The 20,367-nt window shown below is 45.9% G+C and overlaps 1 protein-coding gene across 33 annotated transcripts in view; it reads left to right on the top strand.

The window, feature by feature from the left end:
• Positions 1–20,367, top strand: part of LOC120949921 (TLD domain-containing protein 2) — a 107,796-nt gene that overhangs the window by 83,691 nt on the left and 3,738 nt on the right. For 22 of the 33 annotated variants that reach the window (XM_049607480.1, XM_040367542.2, XM_040367543.2 and 19 more), the window contains 6 exons: positions 36–177; positions 268–324; positions 618–695; positions 19,476–19,597; positions 19,691–19,850; positions 19,946–20,115. In XM_049607480.1, coding sequence (XP_049463437.1) covers positions 36–177; positions 268–324; positions 618–695; positions 19,476–19,597; positions 19,691–19,850; positions 19,946–20,115 — 729 coding nt within the window. Of the gene's footprint in view, positions 1–35; positions 178–267; positions 325–617; positions 696–5,834; positions 5,974–6,637; positions 6,966–7,173; positions 7,678–10,299; positions 11,763–16,032; positions 16,893–19,475; positions 19,598–19,690; positions 19,851–19,945; positions 20,116–20,367 lie in introns of those variants that run through there. The other 11 variants (XM_040367559.2, XM_040367534.2, XM_040367535.2 and 8 more) reach the window with 7 other exon arrangements.

The following is a 20,367-nucleotide window of genomic DNA, read 5'->3' on the forward strand; positions in this document are numbered from 1 at the left end:
GAAAAGTGCTAAACCGTTGCGCTTTATTCCTTTAGGGTTGATGAATTGTATCGCTTCTTGAATGCCTGGGTGCAACACCTGTATGGTGAGCTGGATGAAGCTGCCATCAAGGAACGAGGTTTTGAGCTCATCCAAATGGATACCGAATGGACGGCGAAAACTGGCAGTCCGTCGAAGGTATGCTATTAGCACCATCACCTCCGCCACAGTTGGGATACTTCTTTGAACCGATCTAATATCATGCTTCTTTTTTTTTTTGTTCTTCAGGACGGTCGTTCTGCCAGTGAAGGCGAAATCTCCGAGTATACACGTGAATCGTGGGAGGTAAGTGTTTCACGACTCAAATAATGATATAACTATACGTAACAGAATGAAAAAAAAAAATGGTTCAGCTTGGCGTGCGAAAGAAGGCAAGCAACCAGGACTTCAAATTTTACAGGATGAGGCTGCCATGATTTCATTTTCTTTGGAATTTGGAATGCTGACTAATGATTAATTTCTCGTCTTTGTCTCTCTTCGTTTGTCTTTTCCTCTTGTTTCTCATAACTTACTTAATCGTCATCCTTTTAATGCCCATCGTCGTCGATGTGGTTTCTACTAACCCGCTAACCCAACAGCTGCTAAAGGCACCGTTCGTTAAAACCTACAACATAATCAAAAGTCAAACTGGATCGAACGATTTGGACGGTTGTGAGGTTAGAATTGTTTAAACCAACTACTATTGCCAAATTTGAATTTCGAAACATCACCACAGACTATTAGATCTGCTGTACAATGTTACACAATTGCATTTTAGCTACTATACTATACTATACTGCCTGTATACAAAGAGATACTCTCCTAAACAATAATCATTTCGTATATGTACAACACGTTGCAACAAATGTTTCGTACTTGTAGTAGTAATGTTTTCGTAACACGATTGATGTTTCGTACCGTATTATCTGCCCCATTTACTGTCCTCTATATATCTAAGCATTTATTTCTTTATCTTTTCTCAAAAACCAACATATTAAAACTTTCATTACATTGCTAGATCGTAGAGTTGAAAGTTATAGATGATCGTGTGATAGTACTGTTATTGTGTTTTGCTCGAACTCTAGTGGCATTTTGATGTGTATAACCATCATCTGTGTTTATGTTCTTTTTTTTAACAGTTACATAGTGTTTGTTCAATATTTTTGTTAATCAGATATTTTTAATCTACCATATCGAATGATAGATTGGTCTGATCATAAGATCGTGTATCGTTTGTATTTTGGGCGATCACATAACACTCGTATGTTGAACTTTTTTGTGAAACTATTTTTATCAGATGGCAATTGTGGCGAAAGATACGAAACTGTAAACTTGATACAACGATTTTTGAGCATAGAATGATAAAAATCGTCTTCAAACAATCCATGTTTGTTTTATTTTGTTTTTGTTTTAAACAATTTATAATTTCGAATGAAGTGTTTTGAAAACATTGCTTCATAAGGAAACAGTACCAACGGAATATTTAGATTAAGTTAGCTTCCAACCACACCAGCTTTTAGAGAACGCGAGCACTTTAAGTGTATGCTGCAGACTATCCTTTTAGTGTACATTTAGAAACAAAATTGCATCCTTAGTTGAATAGTATTCGTTTAATGTTTAGACAACTTTACTCTCGAAACTTTTAATTCATTAAGCAGACAGCTTATCCTTTTTGTTTGCTTCTGTTGCTATCGCTTGGTTTTGTTGTGCTTGTTTTCTTTGAGAAATTGTACTGAAAATTGTATTCTCCCCTCAAAAACAGTCACATATTAGTAATTCAATGATCCGGAATTTTGGTGTTAAACGGTAGGCCGCAAGTAAAGGTTTCTGTTTAATTTCAATTTGATGTGATGTTAGCAAATGTACTCCCCTGCATATATATCTGTCTATGATTCTATGTCTATGACTGTGTGCTATCTAGAATGGTTCCAACCCAACTGTGATATCCTATCAAATGTTGTAATTAGAGACATGAATAACTCACACTTCTATGCATACATTAAGATTAATTATCGTTCGTTGGTACTTGCCCGAAAACCGCGTTACTTAATACTACAATAATATTTCATTTCAGTATAGATGAATTATCAAGTCATTTTGAGATAATTTTAAGGTTTTCTTTTTTGTTTGCGGTTACCAATTTCAACGTTCGTAAACAACAACATAAACTTTTATTTTGGCATACGGGGCGTATCTCGAATCGGGGTGTATATGAAATTCATCTGATGACATAATCAGTGAGTAAGAGCGCTTGTTTGTTGATGATTGATGCCACGCACCGGCCAGTTAGTGCCAAAGGTTATCGACGCTGTTTTACACCCATGCATGGCGTATTAAATTTTTCGGATGAATTGCGTTTTAATCGGTCCTGTGGTGCTTTGGGATTACGTTCGGTCCATGATGTAATGAAACGAATTAAAAATTGTATAGCAAATGTTACAACTAATAGCTCGATACAGTACTGCCAATGTAAAGATCCGATTCATGAACTGCCCTAAGGAAAGGAATAGTTAAGCTCAAACTTTATTTTTCCTCCAACGAGTTCTGCAATATTTGGATTGCAATGTTCTGCAAAAACCGTCATTAGGTGCTGTCTTCTTACCGCGTTGTCCCGCCGCAACGTCAACACAGCTGTCGCGCGACGAACGCACGCACCTTACGTTTTGCCGAAAAAGTCAGCCAAAAACCTGTTTCGCGCGGCAGTGGCTCTGTAAAAGGCAAAATATTATCGAACAGAAAACAACGGTGCGCTCGTTGCGGTGCCTTAAAAAAAAGCATTCGCAAACAATTTACCGTTTCTAAAAATAGCACCGATGGAACAGGTTTTTACCACAGAACCAATCATTGTGGTCGCTCTTCTTCGTTGTTTTAAACCAACGAGACACGAACATCCTTTGGGATGGATGCCTGTTTTCGGAGGGAAAAAAGTCGAATGCTGGTCTGGTACAGACGAGAATCATTGCTTCATGTTTTTTGTGAGCTATAATTGACGATATGTGTTTCCTTTCAGGAGATACACTATAATTGTCACTTCTGAGCGGAGAAACGACCTCGATATGTATTGAAGATACGATACCTGTAAAGATGGAGGATGGCATATGTTTTTCGAAACAAAAAGCAATGTGCTGTAAAAACAAGACATACATTATGTACACACAAATCAAGCTGACTCATGTTATGGTACTAGCCATGCTTATGTGGCAACAATTGATCGTGCGTTTGTGGTGGCACACACACTTGCCTGATAGATCGTGTGCCATTCTCCAGAGCGTTAAATGTTTCCCATGGATCAGACCAGAAAAGATCACCTTCAGAAGGACGCGTGGAGGAGCTGTGCTCTGTTCGCCAGGAAGTCAGGCATCGATTTGTGCAGATCGCGTGACTCGCTCGCACGCACAGACACACATGCACTGCAAGATGCCACGTGAGCAATAAAGCATATTTCCGGTTTGCGATCGTCAGTCTTGTACCATTGCGCCCGTACCTTGGGACTGATGTTTAATGGTATCTCCTGTGCAGAATGTCAGAACCCGCTCAGGAAGCGCAAAATTCTTCTGAAAGTGCATTCTTCGCCAGTACATATTTCCCTTCTGCCCAGACGACGCATGTTCTGAAATGTCACATTTGCCCTCGCCACTAAACAGTTTTGCTTCAAGTGCTTTTGTTTCCTAGAATTCTTACTTTTCGCCCTTCTTGGTTCTTGGGTTTTCGCGATTTACCAGCTTCCGCTATACCGGACCGCTAAATATGGCTATCACAAGAATGGTGAATGTTTCTGCGGTGCAATAAACCGAAAAGCAGCTATAGCGTGTGTAGCGGCGTACAGATATGTGCAAAGACACACACGGTTCGAAAGTTATCATCCTTGATTGGTGTGCGAAGCTAAAGTTCCTCGATGTTACAATCGCTTCCTACCAAAGGCTTCTTCTGTCCTTCGGAGCTACTATCCCGATCATCACAGACACAGACGCTGTAATGGAATCGAACTGCCGTTGGGACTGCTTTGAAGTAGCGCGAATCAGGCTTTCTGAGGGAGTCTAGCTCTGACTAATCTCTGCAAAAATTAACAGACGTTCGGTGAATTGGAGCGCAAACTCTCAGTTAATTGCAATTTTTGCTTTACAATTGCAGCGTGACGACTCGGCCTATCACACGGCTACTTGTCTGAGTCGCAATAACCGGGATGTTGTTGATGCTTTTTTTCTACCAGGCTATTACAAGTACAAACATTCCTAGAATTTCGTCTTATCACCCAGCTGCTCAAAACAAGCATCTTTTACTGTAAACTGTAAATATACTGCAAATAAAAGTACAATTAATGGTGGTGCAAAAAAAAATCAGCGATCGTCAGCACAAACGCGCGTTATCGATCATCATAACATAGAGCAGTCATGAGTTTCCTGTTAAAATCTCGCACATCTTCCTAACCACAGCTGCCAGCTAGCTGACCAGAGCAGACGTTCTGCAACACTGACTGTCCATGACATGGCTATACATCTTACAGCACACAAACCTCATGTTGTAGGAAAATTCCCAAAAAGCATTAGGAAACGGAACACAAAAAAAACCGGGTTCACAACAACTAGTTACCGAAGACGGCTTGGTTGCCGCCAGACTTGTCTCCCTTTTTGCCCTGCGGTGGTTGTATTTTTCCATCGGAAATCCGTCTTACCGGATTTGGACCGTTTTGTCCACCCAAAATCACACCGGGAACAGGTAAATTAGCGCGGTGGAACCTATATCTTCCATAAGGGCTAATGCGCGGCGGCGGTGGTAGTGTTGGTAGTACTTCTTCGCCCTATTTCACCAAAACCGGTGCGCTTGGGTGAATCTATTTAAAGCATCTCTCGTGCAGAACGGTTTGTTGGTTCGCGGTGCCAACAGTCGTCAGAAGACGTCACAATATACCTTATATCGGTTGGTTGATGATCCTCTTGTTCAATGTGATCTAATTCTGCTCTCTTCGCAGGGTGAATATTACTGCGGTGGGAGAAGTCCGTCAAAAGGGAGGGAGGTAAGGTTGAGGGTGTAGGACGGTTTGTTTTTGTTTTCGCGGGCGCTCTCCTCATCAAGCTACTACTACTGATCGCGAGGGAATTTGTTGTTCGCGGAGTGTACCCTTGAACTGGGGCACACACCACACGACCGGATCGGTCGTGTTGGAATTTGAGAGCGCGTACCGTTTTCGCTGTCTTTCACTGAAAAAAGGTAGTATACATGGTACGGCACTGACTGTTGGTAGTTGGTTGTACGGTGGGACGAATTCCATCCAACGCAAAATGGCCACCTGTTACTGCTCGGAGGATCCATTCGGTCAGTGGTAACAGAAACAAGAGAGAGAGAGAGAGAGTTAGGTCCACTGTTTTGCAACACACGCTATCGTTTTGCGATTTTGCATGTGATTCAAACTGTTCTCTTCGCCTGCTAAACACTAAGCCTGTAAACAAACCGTACTTGGGGCCAGCAGAAAACACACACACACGCACACTCCCCTGTACTTTTGGCCTTTCGGAAGAGATGGTGCGCGGTTTGGCAGTTCGGCAGTTTACCTTGCCCCAATCATAATAGAGAGCGGGAGTGAGCGAGAGAGAGCGAGAGCGAGAGAGAGGGAGAGAGGGCGTCATTTGCCCAATGCAGCAGCCGGAAGAGAGTGAGCGCGCACGGGAAAGAAAGAGAGGGTGAGTGTATGTACGCGTGAACCTAACTTCGATGGCCACCGACGATCGGTGATCGTACGAGGTGTGAGCGCGCGCGCGCGCACCCTCTTCACTGGCTGGCTAGTTGGCCATTTCATTCTGCCTTCATCTCCGTTGCCGATCGCGTGCAGGAGTGAACGGATTTTCTCTATCGCGGTACCAATAGTGGCATTTTTGTGGCGGTTGCACCCTGGTGTTTGGGGAACGTGGTGTGTGGTGTACGATACAACACGCCTTCCATGTGATAAGCTTACCTACGGTACAGTAGTGCTTTACAAGTGCAAATTCGCTTTAGTCCTGTAATAAGTCATAATAGGCCACCCAATAACAGTGTGTGTCTCTCTCTTCATGGAGTGTTTTGCTAGCCGAAGAGGTGGACGTGATATTAAATTGTGCACAATCGTCAAAAATGGTTATCAAACACAAGCGTCTTTGTTAAGGATCAACTGCGCACGTCTCGGTGATGGAAAGTCGTATGAAGAATCGTTGCATTCAGGCAGTTTGGCGAATCGTTAACATCACCAGACAGTGGTTTTCCTTCAGCTAGCGTTTTTCCCTCTCCTTTGTTGTGCTTTGAAAAAGTACGGCTCTTGTTTTTCCACAAACATCACAAAAAGAGCTACACCTTTACAACACAACAACAAACAGTGACCGTGTACGATGGTACATTGCGTACTTTCCCAAACCGTGTGTGGCCAACAGCTGCATGAAGATTGGTACCATCAGCAGCAGCAGCAGTAGCTGGCCTGTCTGATGAAAGTGTGGTCGTGGAAACATCCTCCTATTTTGCTGTGCTCTGCTCTCTGTCCGACGATCTGTTTTGTACCGCAAACGGCGGTACGTAATTTCCTATCGTCAACTCCCGTTTCGTGCGGTGATCGCGCACGTCCAAAACGGTGTAATGTACGCTGCTTTCCTAACCCAAAACCGTTTCAATTCTGCTCGCTCTCTGCCGCGGGAGGAGAAGAAAGGCTCTCTAGACAAGGAGCGTAACTACTCTCACCCGAGACGCGATCATCGAGATCTTGCGGATTATTGTGTCGTGCCTCTCCGTGAACTTGAAAGTAGGGCCCCGATCAGTAGTTACATCTTGCTCGGGATGAAATGACGATCACTTTTTCGCTGTGCTGTGTAGTGTACGATCACGGGTGAAGAATTTATTTGTTGCTGCTCTGGTGCAACGTGGTGTGCAGGGTGGGGTACAGTGTGTGAACAGGTGTGTGTCACCGCCGGCGCATTCCATTCCCACAGGTTTGTTTGTGCCTCTCGGGTGGTAAATAAGTAAAGTCTGAGTGGCTTCTCATCCAATCCCTTGCAAGCCTAGAAGGAACCCGAACACGGATCACTACTACTGTGTACTTCCTGAGCGCGTTTATTTTTATGTGTGTGTGTCTGTGTTTGTGTGCCGAATTAATGCCAATTCATCCTAATCTTCTCTTCCCGGTGTGTGTCAATTTAGTTTAGCCCATATATCATCTGTGCAATGATTCAGTGCCGGTGCCGCCGTACTGTGCTCCCCACAAATGCTCTCTTTATGCACGCTGCTTTATTTGCGATTTGAGCAAGCTTCCTGTGTCCGACAGGCGGGTACTGTCGACGGCATAGAAGCCAATCCCGGTGTACAATTCAGCAACACTTTGTGTAGCTCTCGCTCTCTTTAGAAGTGCTCTTCAGTGCTGTGATATCTGTGCGCATAAACTGTTCTCGCCGTATTAGTTTATTTAATCAAGTAATCAAGATTTCGTGCCAGTTCCGTCAGCTGTAAGCTGGTTCGGGGTTGTTTTTTTGGAATAGGAGTGTCGTACGTTTTTTATATCTCAAACATCAACGATCACACACGCACAGAGTGCCGTTAGCGAAAACGCTTGTTTATCTTCCGTATCCTGATCGATATTGAAACGTAAGCGCGTAAATGATGTCGAAATCGAAAATCAACAAACTGACCAAGTATCTCAAGACGAAGGTAAATCATCTTTTTTCTTATGTTAATAGCAGTATATCGCCCGACTCATTATACATCATTAGGTGCTAAATCTATCGGCTTAAACAGAGAAAAAAGGACAATATTGCATCAACAGTTCAACCTATCTAACTTTATTGTGATTGTGCACTTTGGAGAGCTACGACAAAAACTCAAACGCTGCGCTCACTTAATAAAGTGATTTCTCCCTTTTGCCAACTGACCCGCACGTATACGCCCGGTACATGGGGAGGGCAAGAAATGCTAATCATCCTAGACCTTCTACACAGCAGGTTCACAGCAGTGTTAGATGCTGCCAGCGAGTCCGCCCCTCCTGGCCCATTGCAAGAAGCAAAAACCCTTTTTTCATCATGCACTCATGTGTGCGCGTGCACCCCTTACCAGCCAGGAGCAAATTGTTATTAACCTATAGGAAGGCAGTGGATAGTTACAAAAAAAAATCGACCCCAGCTTGTTTTTGTCCGTTGCGTTCTTGTTTTTTTTTTTTGCATACTTTAAGACACACTCTCCAGCACAAACACGCGCTCACGCGCGCGCGAAATGTTGCGGTGGATGTTGTCTCATTACACGCCTGCATAAGGGGTGATCCGTTCTGAGAGCGCGATCGATCGTTTGATTCGCGGGAAGGGAGAAGTGGACGAGGCGTGGAATGAAGGAACACCACCGCCGCCGTCTAACCTTTGGCGACCCTGACCGGCTGCCCTGTCCTGACCGGTTCCACGGTGAGGAAGGAACCGCATGAACGATCATCGACCGTCGTCGTCGTCGTCCGCTTACAAAGTATGGCTGCTCAGCGTTGGGTGTTCGGCACTCGTTCTCTCAGTTACCGATTCCGGTGTGTAGCACGTGTGTGGATCCTATGGTAGAGCCTTGCTTCAAAGGCTACGAAATTAGGAATGATGTTGTTCAGAATAACATCTTTCGAGGATTACGTTTGTGTCTTATTTGGTAATATGACGACTCTCCGTACTAAAACTCATGCAAACTCAGCATTCAATTTCAATATCTAGGTTGTATTATGTTCTTCAGTATGCTGTACCTTTTAGAGTTGTACACGATCAGCAGTTTTTAAACGATCTTGGGCTTACCTCTAACTGCCGCGAATCTATTTTCTACGCCGCACGTGTCCCGTTGCGTCTGCCGCGGCTCAATTAATGCGTAATGCAAATTAATTTCTTTTCTAAAAGCACCACATCCTTATTTACCTATAGCACACCTCCGTGCTACCTACCGGACCTCGTACTCCGACGATCGCTAATAAAATTCAAGAAGCACTCAACAGGCCAGATCACCGCGCCAAGTGCTCATCTGCATATTCATATGTGTGCACTGTACTCGGGGCCTGCCTGTGCATTTCGATTCATTGGTTTGCTCGTCACATTTCTCGGCGAGACACGGCAGGCATCGAGAGTTGCACCGTTTGCCATGTGCCAGCTTTCGGCCGCCTTGGTGTGATGATCGTGTTAGGCTACCACTCCTTCGTCTAACGCGATCGTAAATATGGTACGGGGTGAATCGAAAAGTTTTATTGACGATCGATACCTGCTGGCAAGTGTGTTGTACCGGGAACTGGTGAGGCTATATTGGGATTATCTATAAATATGTCCTCGCTGCTCATCAGGTGCCTGTTGGATAGCATAGCAACACTTTGTTGCAATCAATCGTTGCACCAATGAGCACACAGTTGCATAATCGACGATATTAACGAGTCGTTTATATCCTACCCTAAATTACTTTGGATTTCTCTGTATCTTTCTCGAATTAGTCTTCAATATGCTTACTTGTATAGTAAGCAGGAGTATCTTTTGGAGCGTAACTGCGAAACTGATTGTTCACAATCTGTGGCTACGGATCACCACACACATATATCGACCTTGATTGCGGAACACAGTAAAGCAAAACTGCCCAAAACTGGATCATCGGCACCGAATGGTATCGACGCGAATGTGCGGTGCAAAGCAAGCAAAACAGAACATTTGTTTTCACTCACACACGCAGACAAAACACATTTGACCTTTCGAGCAAGATTGGATTGTTCGCCTTGTTCGGTATTAAATCGTGCTTCAATTGATTGGCGTCTTATTTGGCAAAATAAGAATGATTTTTCTGTTCGCTTTATCGTCAGCACGTGTTAGCTGTTACATCACGCATGCTACCCACCCGCCTATCAGTTGTGATAATATAAAATCAAATGCAGACCCAACGGTTCCCGTGGTTTGAAAAGCTCTCTCGAAAGCTCCCAAAGCATTGGACGTTTTGCAACTGCGCGCCCTTATGTCAACGACCTTGCCCGGAAGCAGCGGAGCTTTCGTTGTGCTCCGTAAGCTTTTATTGGCCTTACACACCCACCCTTATGTACATACAACTCTTCCCACTGTGTACATACATCGTGTTAGATGTACTACTGGTGCAGTGGCATATGTATGCCCCTGTTTCCCCTACAACTCAGTGTTGGCACGAAACCTGTCACGAATACATGCGCAATGATATGGTTGGAAGCAGAGAAAGCAATCAGGCGCCTACTATGTGTGTGCGTCTTCTCTCTCACTCTCACGTGCGCTCTGGAAGCGACGTCAGACTGTCAAAACTGTGGCGCTGCCTCCCATTTTCAGTCTGCCTGGTGTCGTTGGGTAGGTGCGAGAACGGTCTCTCGTCGGTGGCGGCCGACAGTGTGGATTATCCAGCCCTTTTTTCGATATTCATCACAGAAAAAATGGATGCAATCAAAGCGTGTTGCACCGGTCTGTTTGACATCTGTGCCGTGTGATAATGAACGTCCTGGGAAAAAGTGTGTGTGTGTGTGGGTCTTCCTTTGAGGTGAAAAAGTGCAAGTGTTTGTTTGCGTGTTGTCGCTGCCATTAGCAATAGCAGCGTTTTGACATTTCATCTCTTCGCCTGGGTGTGCTGCTGCTGCTGCAACACGACAACCGGTTCACTGGGGCAACTTTTTCCTCCTCCGTCCGTAAACCGAGGCCACCGTGTACATTCACCCGTGTTCGAAAAGAGGTTTAAGCACTGCATCGTACATATCTCCCAGAGCAGGGAGCCCACCGCATCGAATATGTCACGAGACCTGTTCCGTTCGTTCCGAGCCGAATCATCGAAATCGTGTCAGCGTATTTGCTACCCTTTCCAATTCCTGAGGTGCGCGATGAAAGGAATAATCTTTTAGTGCAAAGAAAACCAAACAGGCCGCACACACAACATAGGTCAGCGATATTTTTGTGGTGCCACCCTTACCCGGTGCCGCCGCCCAGACCCGGTGTGCATATAGAATCGGTGTGTGCACCCCTTTTCGAAAATCAACAAACACAGCGAGAGCTCCTGGTGTGTAGAAAAGCCACCACATGACCACTAACAGCGAGCGTACGCATACACACTCACCGACATTGGATAGAAGTGGTTGAAGGTGTGTGCGTGTGACTTTCCTTCCTTTACACACACACACACACACACAGCAACGCAGCGCTGTAAACATTGCGTGTGGGTGCACGTGTAGAGCTATATGTTGTGCCTTATGTACACTAAGACCACCACTACTAACGCACGCTGTTGTGCGACGTTCGGGGTACACATACGACGAAACAATCAACCCCGCTCTCTCGGTGGGGGGGAGGGTGTGCTGTCATGTGCGTAGCATAAACATAAACATCAAAACATAGCCACAGGGTGTAGCCGTGTGTGCCGGCTCACAGCCTGGTAGACAATCCGCAACATTATCGGCAACGTTCGGCAACAAGTGAAAGTGTTACACCTGGTGCTGGGTAAAGCATCGAATAAGAGCTGTGCTGTGAACACACGTGACAATGTGGTATTTGGTGCTTGTGGCCCTTTCGGCCACCCTGTACTTCGCCTCGAAACGCTGGGGCCGGCAGCTCTACTACCGATGGGGGCGCCTCATCCCGTTCCGGCGAGCGATCGGGAACAAATCGCGTCCGCCGACGCCACCGCTGATCGATACGTCCGTTCCTGCCCACCTGCCGGCGGATGGTGTGTCCGGCAGCGGCGAGGAAGGTTACCCTTTGCTGGGCGGCAAAGAGGAGTTCGATGACGGTCGATTACACACGGTATGGTTTGGAAGTGTTTTGGAATTTAATGTGAATATTTTATAAGTTTTAAATGATACAACATGGATTTCTTTTCTTGTGATGACCATTTACAGGGTTTTTCAATGTTTTTTTTTTTTTTTGGTTGTTTCGCAAAAATGTTTGTTTGGTTCCAATCGATTTTAGAGTTTCCAAAAGTATGTTTTGTTTGGTTCAATTGTATTGATGTCCAATGGGACGATACCAAATAATTCGTGGGAACGAACCAAACATTAATGGGAAAGGATTAATAAATCGTGAGACAAGCTAAAAAAGTACGGGAATCAACCAACTCGTGAGAACCCTATATTCTGCAATATTTTCGAAACTTCAACAAAGTTAGAGTTAGTACATTCAAAATAGTTAGTACTTAGGTCCTGCGACATCTCCTGGAACTAGGCGGATAGCTTGATCCTTGTCGTTTGCATGTCCTTGATGAAAGGAATATGTCTTGGACGTTCGTTCACCGAGACTCAACTCAACTCAGGACTTTATCGCATCGTGCGATCGTGCTTAGCAACCGTATGTCCCTATCGGAAATGCGTGCTCCAATTGATGATAACAGGCAACTGGCTTCAATTAGAAATGCACATCACAAGCAACAAACATCTGTCCGGCATATTCCACCAGAGAACATACATTCTAACAAAGCAGCGCTTGCAGCTGCTGTAGCGAATTGATTGATTAATGCCATCCCGCCTGCCTCAAGTGCAGCAGATCATGACCTCGCCCAACCTCCACCTCCAAGAATGTACTGACATCGCTTTCCATTCGCGCGCATTCTCATTATCATAATAAGTTTTCGCTGATAATCAGGCATCCTCCGGTAGAACCCCAGTTGCTGCTTGCCCCACGCGGTGCACCACGTCGAGACTGATAACGACAAGCAGATGGAGCAGGCACCAACGATGCTGCCATCTGGCCGTTCCCGGCAGGGCCATTACCCTGAAGAATGTCGTGGAAAATTTTCCACTAGAACGTTGGCACACTATTTATTTGCATTCGTTTGCCTCGCTTTTGTGTCTCGTTCTCTCCCATTACGTAATGGTGAGGAGGGGGTTCGAGAGAGTGAATGCACTTTCTGGAGGTCGTTCTGTGTGCTACTGCATCCCTCACAGAGAACAGAAAGCATGTGGTGGGTAAAGGTAGGTTCTCAACGACCCGTTCACCCTTTCCGTTCTGCTACAGCGCTCTTTTACCGTTTGGCTAGACCCAAGTGCCCAAGTGTCAACTACTTGTCCATCATCAAGGTGAGATGATGTTGGCTGTGAAGTTAGCGACGAGCGCGCAGTGCGTTACGGTAGCAGCAGCGCGCGCTCTGGCAACGCTCACACCTCTGGCAGATGCTCAATTAACTCCTAATGACTGCCGATCGTGGATCGATTTTTAGGAGCCTTCTTTTTGTACCGCTTTTGATTTATGGAGTGACTAGTTCGTTTACTGCACAACCGTTGCGATCCAATTAATAATGTAACAGATCCGTGTTTTAACACTTCAAGGGGACTAGTTTACGCCGCATCATGCTGCTCTGTGTGTATGTGAAAATTTGTTTAGATTGGAGAAGACATTCCTTAATAAGTATAATAAAGTACACAGCGACGACAGCCATTTTTACGCCATGACGCAATGAGCAGCAGAAAGTCAGGCAACCCTGCAGACTAGAGTCTAAGCTCTCGCGCACCCGTTTCGTTATGGTAATCGGTGTATGCGCACCGGTCGTAAATCATCGCGCACGACAAAACCTAACTGTAACCAGCGGTACGTCGGTTGGCACCTCTTGTGCGTTGCGAGTCCTACCCGCGCGAACCAAAACAAAAACGGTGCATTGGAGCAGACACCCAGTAGCAGCAACAGTGCTCTAGCAAAGCCTAACTAGCTAACAGGCAGTGCAAACAGGGCCGGTTGCGGCGACACCTTGATAAAGGTGGGAAACCATTTAAAGTGTGCACGGGAAATCCCTCCGATCTCGGTATCGGCTGTGCCGTGCTCCAAGGTCTACTCGGTAACTGTACACAAACACACACACACACACACACACACACACACACACACACACAGGCGCACACACTGGCTTTATGGGGAGCAGGATATGCAGTGTAGTAGTACCGTTTCTAGTTGCACGAACTCCAATAGAGTTTCTATTGAGTAGCACCTGTAAATATGAGTGTGGAGTGTGACGACGTACACATTGAGAATCGTCGATCGTAGCTGATGTAGCTATCCACGGATGCCCGGATCCACGGATCAGGATCAATCGGATTACTTAGAAATAAGCGCGGGCTTATTCATTTCCTTTCGCGCTGAAGCTAAACTCATCTCATCCGAATCGCGTGAGAGTGTTCTCACGCTGGGGTGCTGCATCCTACAGCTCATGAAACGCGTCAGTAGCGCACGTTTCGCGCGATCATTTCAATGCCCACTCCCCTGAAATCCGCATTGTGCCGCAGTCACTGCAGGTGTGGTCAGTGACTACGCAAGGCTTGAAACCATCCCACTGGCGCATCATCATCATCATGTGCATCGGGAGCAGGTATCTTCGCGATCTCGCGATACTCGCGATCAGATTACACTCTGGGTTAAGCTGAATTGTGCATACCACAAAGTGCGCAACAGTTTAGTCACACATCGGGGGCAAACCGTGCCATACACACTCATGTGACGCACTCTGCCATGACGCATTTTAATAGTTTTGTTTCCCGATGGTGCAATAGTTGCGCATCGAATGACTGACACAGGCCTCCTCTCTCTCTCTCTCTCTCTGTCTTGTCAATTAACTCACTTCCGTTCCGCAAAAGCTGCGGAGGCTGAACAATATCTGGTGTATCATATTGCGAGACGACGTTCTCTAGGGGAGGGAATACTGAACGGGATGTTCACTATTTTTAGCCAGCATTTAATTAAACTCTTTCACGATCAATTACCAATCGGCGGCGGCGGCTTCACTGTTCCAATCAGAAGCGTATTGTATCGTTTCTGATTGGGATTTTCATCCTTCCTACCTACCTGGTCGAAACAACACTACGGCAGTCGTGAGTTGATCCCAAACAGGATTGGGCTAAATAAAGCTGTGAACAAGGTTATTGTTTTACAGTCGGTTAAACCCAAGAGAAAAGCCCAGAACATTCAAATTAAGTCTAATCCCCGTTAAAGCGCGTGAAAAGAAGTAACATGTGCCAAATGATCTGCCGACTAGACACATTCGGCTATCATTCGACTGTCCAGTTCGTGACTTCCCAAATAGAGCCTCACGCTCCAGCATCTTCTAGGCCTGGGGCCGCCGGGAAGGAGTGATGCGCACCATTGTACATTCCGCACGCTGTCAAATGCCAAACGTATCACCTGTGTGCGATGGGCGGGCCTGTCTGTCCACTACACTGTCCGGAGCGCTGTCCAGAGCACATCATTTGTTAGAGACGTTGAAGCTGCAGTCAACCATAGTCTGTTGTGTTTGCCATTAGTGTTCACATCGGTTTGATTGAACGGTGATGGCTTCATTCTCCTCCTCCGCCTTCCATCATTAACTCTAGCCATTCTCACTCTTGTTGGTCTAACTACCCATATCAATTCAGCTCAATTTCACAAGCCATCCCACCGAACAGGGACAGATGGGCCACTTTAAGCTAATTAGCCGATCCAGTTGTACACAGGAAAAAAGTGGTGTGTTGGTGCAGAAAATTGAGCTATTGAGGAACACTGTTTATGCGCACCTTTGCATCGGTGATCGCACGAAGAAATCGCCCTCCTAAACACGATCATGTGTGTCCTTTGTTGGGCTTTTCAGCATCCAAGGACGTCCTTCGCATGTGCCGTTTTGTAAGGGCTGGGCCTGTTATATGCACAACCGTCGCCACCACCCTGTGCCTAATGTGCAGTAGACAACGCATCAGCTACACACGCCACTTTTCCGGTCAGTTTGTATCAAAAGCGCTACAATTATTCCACTCTCTTTAAAAAGCCACTTTGTGTGCCCTGCCTTCGGTCATGTGTGTGTGTGTGTGTGTGTGTGTACGCGCGCATGCAATTTGCTACCGTGGCGCATCCACGACCTCACACAACGAGCGATAGACGCGGGAAAAGGGCGCTGAATCTAGATCTGACCATAAAACGCTGCTCGGGCTGGCAATGCGGGGGGTTCTCTCTCTCTCTCTCTCTGTGTTTCGCTTGCTCGCTCTCTATCTACCCCTTGGCTCAGTGAAGCGAACAACAACCCGCGGGACACACAGGCAGTTACAGTTTACGCGGGCGCGCGCGCACAACCCTTGCTGTTAGTTTAGCGCGAGACTTCCACCGAACTGGAAGTGGCGGTTCCGACACACACTCTCGACCAAGCCGAGCATTCATTGCGGGATATCTCAAGTGCAGAAAATAAAACGTGATACATATCCGTGTCTCCTTTCCTGTCCTCTGTTCCCGGGGTTTTATCTCGGCGGCACAAAAGGTGTGAATTCGTACGCATATCCACCCCTCCTTCCGCGGTACGCCGTTGCGTTGTGTGCTTTTCAAGTAAGCGCTTTCGTGATCGTGCGTTTTTCGCGACCAAGAAGATCGCACAGTTTTGGTGACAGATCCGCGACGCAGATCGACCGTCTGAGTGTTAAGGTGTCTCAGTGTGTGTGTGTGTGTTTGGCTAGCAGGGTTGAATGAATTGCTTGTGAAAAGGATCTTAAACCGTGGAACAACGCCCTACCCAGGCTAGCAACAACAACAATCAGCTCTACCGCCTTCGTCATAGTTTGCTATTAAAAAAAACACCCCCCCCCCTTGATCTTCCCCGTGCCGTGTGGCCACGCCGTGTGATCTCGTTTGTGCGTAAACAGTAATTAAACGTACGGCGGCTGCTGCGTGGGGTGGCCCCGCAGGGTTGATGCAAGATCGTATCATAAACAGTGTGCCAGTGGCAACGTGGGCCATTTTTATCGGTCGTGTTTCTAGTGTGCACACATCACACCAAAGCCGGAATTGTTGTTGTGCCTCTGGGGAAAGAGTGTGAAAAACGCAAGTGAAGGAAAGCTACATCAAAACACTCCCCATCCACTTGGATCAAGTTCGCCCTACCACCAACACGGTACAACCATGTGCGAACTGCTCAATCTGGCGCCGTACGGCGATAAGGTGCGCTTAACCCCCATCCCCGATAGATTTAAAGCCAACTCTTCTCACATCTTCATTTATTGCATAATCGTGTGGTGGGTTTCTTACCTACCTATCTCTTCTACTCTCGTTCAACTCTCCCCCGACGTATTTTGTGATCGCAAACCGTGTGCAGCTAGCACACACTTCACTTAATTGAACAATTATTCGATGGAAACAGGATGAGCTTTGAATGGCGCTTGCGCCAATTTAGCTGTGGCCCAATGATTTGCGTTTATTTCTGTTGATGCAGGGCGATTCCATCCGAGGTCACTTAAAGCGCTTATGTGCTTGTTTAGATAGCTACCAACTGGAACGACGAGCATCGCGGATCGCAACTGTCGTGTGTGTATCCAGGCCCATCCAGAACATACGATGATCAACGGCCCCAGCAGCATGCATTGTTTGCCCTCGTAATGATAGATTCCATTGAAATTACAATTGAATTCTGCTACGATGTTCATTGTTCTTTGTAGGCTGGATGTGGTGTTGTGGGTCCCTTTTTTTCGTTGATTGCACTATCATTAGCATCAAGGGGCCTGAATTGCTAAGGTGCTAATCCACTGAGAGTAATCTGATATTACTTGCAACAATCAATAGATTTTAGAAGAATATCTTTTTAAATAATTAGTGAACTTCGAAGGTTGTCGTACGGATGGACCTATTTTGAATATTATCCGGATCGACTCCAGATATAAGTCCATGGATGATCGCATAGGACTTTTGTAATGTTAAAAGTTAAATTTAATACACTCTTTGAAATTGATAGTACTAATAGGATAACTTAAGATCACTCTACTAATAATCAACTGAATGTTTGAATATGTATATGCGTCGTAATATCTACGATCATATGAAATCTAGTGTCATGACGTACCCATGCAGACAAATTCTGTGCCTATTAAAGTTTGTAGGAGTAGGCGCGGCGCTGCACAATAGTGTGTGTTGAGGTCATTAGTAAACAGTAAACAAATTATAATCTTACGCAAATTAACGCACTCCGCAGCAGACCACTGCCTTACTATCGTACAAAGTCACTTTACGTAAACAAATCGCATCGTTGCAAGCATCTTCGAAACGTCCCAGCATCACGTTTTGTTTTCCATGCATTTCACCGTCCTCCAACCATTATCGCTACTGAATGGGGAAAGATGTGTGCTGGAGATGGAGATCAAACGCGATCGTGTACAATGCAATGCATGGTGGATGGGTTTAACTCTGCTATTACGCATTGCAAACCTCACCTGTAGGCAAAACGCCCTGTGTGCGATAAGCGATGAAGGGTTGTTTGTTGCGATGTTATTGTTCTCATACTCCGTTGATACTAATGGTGAAATGCGTGCGGCAGCGCAAGCGTGTTTCATGTGTGCCAAGTACGCAGGAGACGTAATAGAGGAAGGAAGTAGCGTACATTCAATCATTTTGTATGTTTTAATATCACGCGACACGAGTCACTAGACCGTATGTTTTTGAGGTTTACAGCACGAAGTCTGTAGCCGAGACAAGTTCATATATCATACAGCTAGTCGTGCAGAGCCGCCAAAAACAAACGCGTCGTAAAGAAGGCGTATGAGACAACATCGCAAGCATGATAGCCAACGTCTGGTCCAGCTCCCAAAGTCCCAAAGTCCAGCAAAGCAGTGGCCTGTAAAACTAAGCTGTACTATGCAGTAACTTGGAATTACTTCATTGTTTATGGCACAAATTTTAATCTTCGTGGTGGCAGTAACGTTGGGAACTCGTCACTCAGACTCAGTTGCAGGACTGGTTAAGATTTATTTAGTAAATCCAAGTAGGAACATTCCAACCGTATACCGTCAGAACTGTTCTAAAAATAGCATGGAAAGATAATAACCATGCGTGCATTGCTGTGGATCACATAATTTGGTTTTGTTTTGTTTTGGTTTTGAATATCTTGTTTGTAGTATGATGTATATTGTGTCAACGTGTACACGTGTAGCCAAACATATTCGTACCTGTTTTCTCGTTGTCGTAAATTTCAAACACGCGCCTATTGCCTCCACTCTACCTCTACCGTTTTCGTTGTTAGAGTAAACGTTTTCAGTTTCTAATCCGTTTCTGTTCGTTGTCGATCTGCTATCGTTTGTAGTGAAATGTAAGGTCAATCCCTCCCCCTACTACCACCACCACCGAGCATATGACATTGGACACATACGGGAGCGAAGGCCATTTCTGTCTGTCTGCCTCTCTACAACTTTCTCTCTCTCTCTCTCTTTCTCTCTATCACTAGTGTTAGAACGTTAGTGTAGTAATTGATTCAAACCACCTCACCCGAAAACCCATAACCCCTCGCGCCTCTCATCTGCGAATGACAGTAGACAGTCATCCAAACACAGAGCTAACGCCATCATCATCATCACTATCATCACCACCGTGTGCAAGCCTCTTGTTGTGTAGAAACCGTAACTCCCCATTTGACAGGAGTTGTGTAGTGCTCGAGAATCCTGAACACATCCGATCGCGCAAACCACAGCCACGATCGTACCGCAGCGAAGATACTAACCGTGCGCTTTCTTCCCTTCTCTTCCAATCCATCCTCCCCAGGTTCTGTCTATGAGCACAGATGACTACAGAAAAGCGACCCTGTTTGCGTCTGGTTCGTTCGATCAGGACTTCCAGATTCCGGACCTCGTCGGTCAGACCGAGATCCTCAGCGAGGAGCACAGGTAAGCGGTGGTGCAGAGCTTTCCTTTTTGTCAGTTGGAACGTTTCAACTCATTCTTCGCCTTCGTCTCTTCTTGCTGTGTTTTTTTTTTTAGGGAAAAGCTGTGTGCTCATCTACCGGCACGTGCTGAGGGATACTCGTGGTCTCTCGTGTTCAGCACCTCACAGCACGGCTTTTCGCTGAACTCGCTCTACCGCAAGATGCACAAGCTAGAGAGCCCCATACTGATCGTGATAGAGGATACGGATCACAATGTAAGAGGAAGCGGGCGTTTTATATCAGCCATTTTTCGAACGATTAATTGTTCATCTTTTACTATCATCTACTGTTTTCGAACGATCCTCCACAGGTGTTTGGTGCGCTCACGTCCTGCTCGCTGCACGTGTCGGACCATTTCTACGGCACCGGCGAATCGCTGCTGTACAAATTTAATCCACACTTCAAGGTGTTCCATTGGAGCGGCGAGAATCTGTACTTCATCAAGGGCAACCCGGAAAGCTTGGCGATCGGTGCCGGAGAGTAAGTGTGCCGCGATAAGGGAATGTCACCTAGAATAGAACACGGCGTCATTGCGAACAGATGACATTAGTCAGTCAGCCCGGTCGAGCCAGTCGAGCCTAAGTGGGTGGACAGACATCGAGAATAGAGCAGGAAATGGGTTGTTATTGTTTACATTACCTTGTGGGGGGGGGGACCGAGTGTTCTGCGATCCAGCCACTGGTATGGCCAGATCACGAGATTGCTTGATAATGGCGTATGGGATTTGTGTGG

This window comes from Anopheles coluzzii, chromosome 2 (genome assembly GCF_943734685.1).
Source record: "Anopheles coluzzii chromosome 2, AcolN3, whole genome shotgun sequence".
In the NCBI taxonomy this organism is placed as follows: domain Eukaryota; kingdom Metazoa; phylum Arthropoda; class Insecta; order Diptera; family Culicidae; genus Anopheles; species Anopheles coluzzii.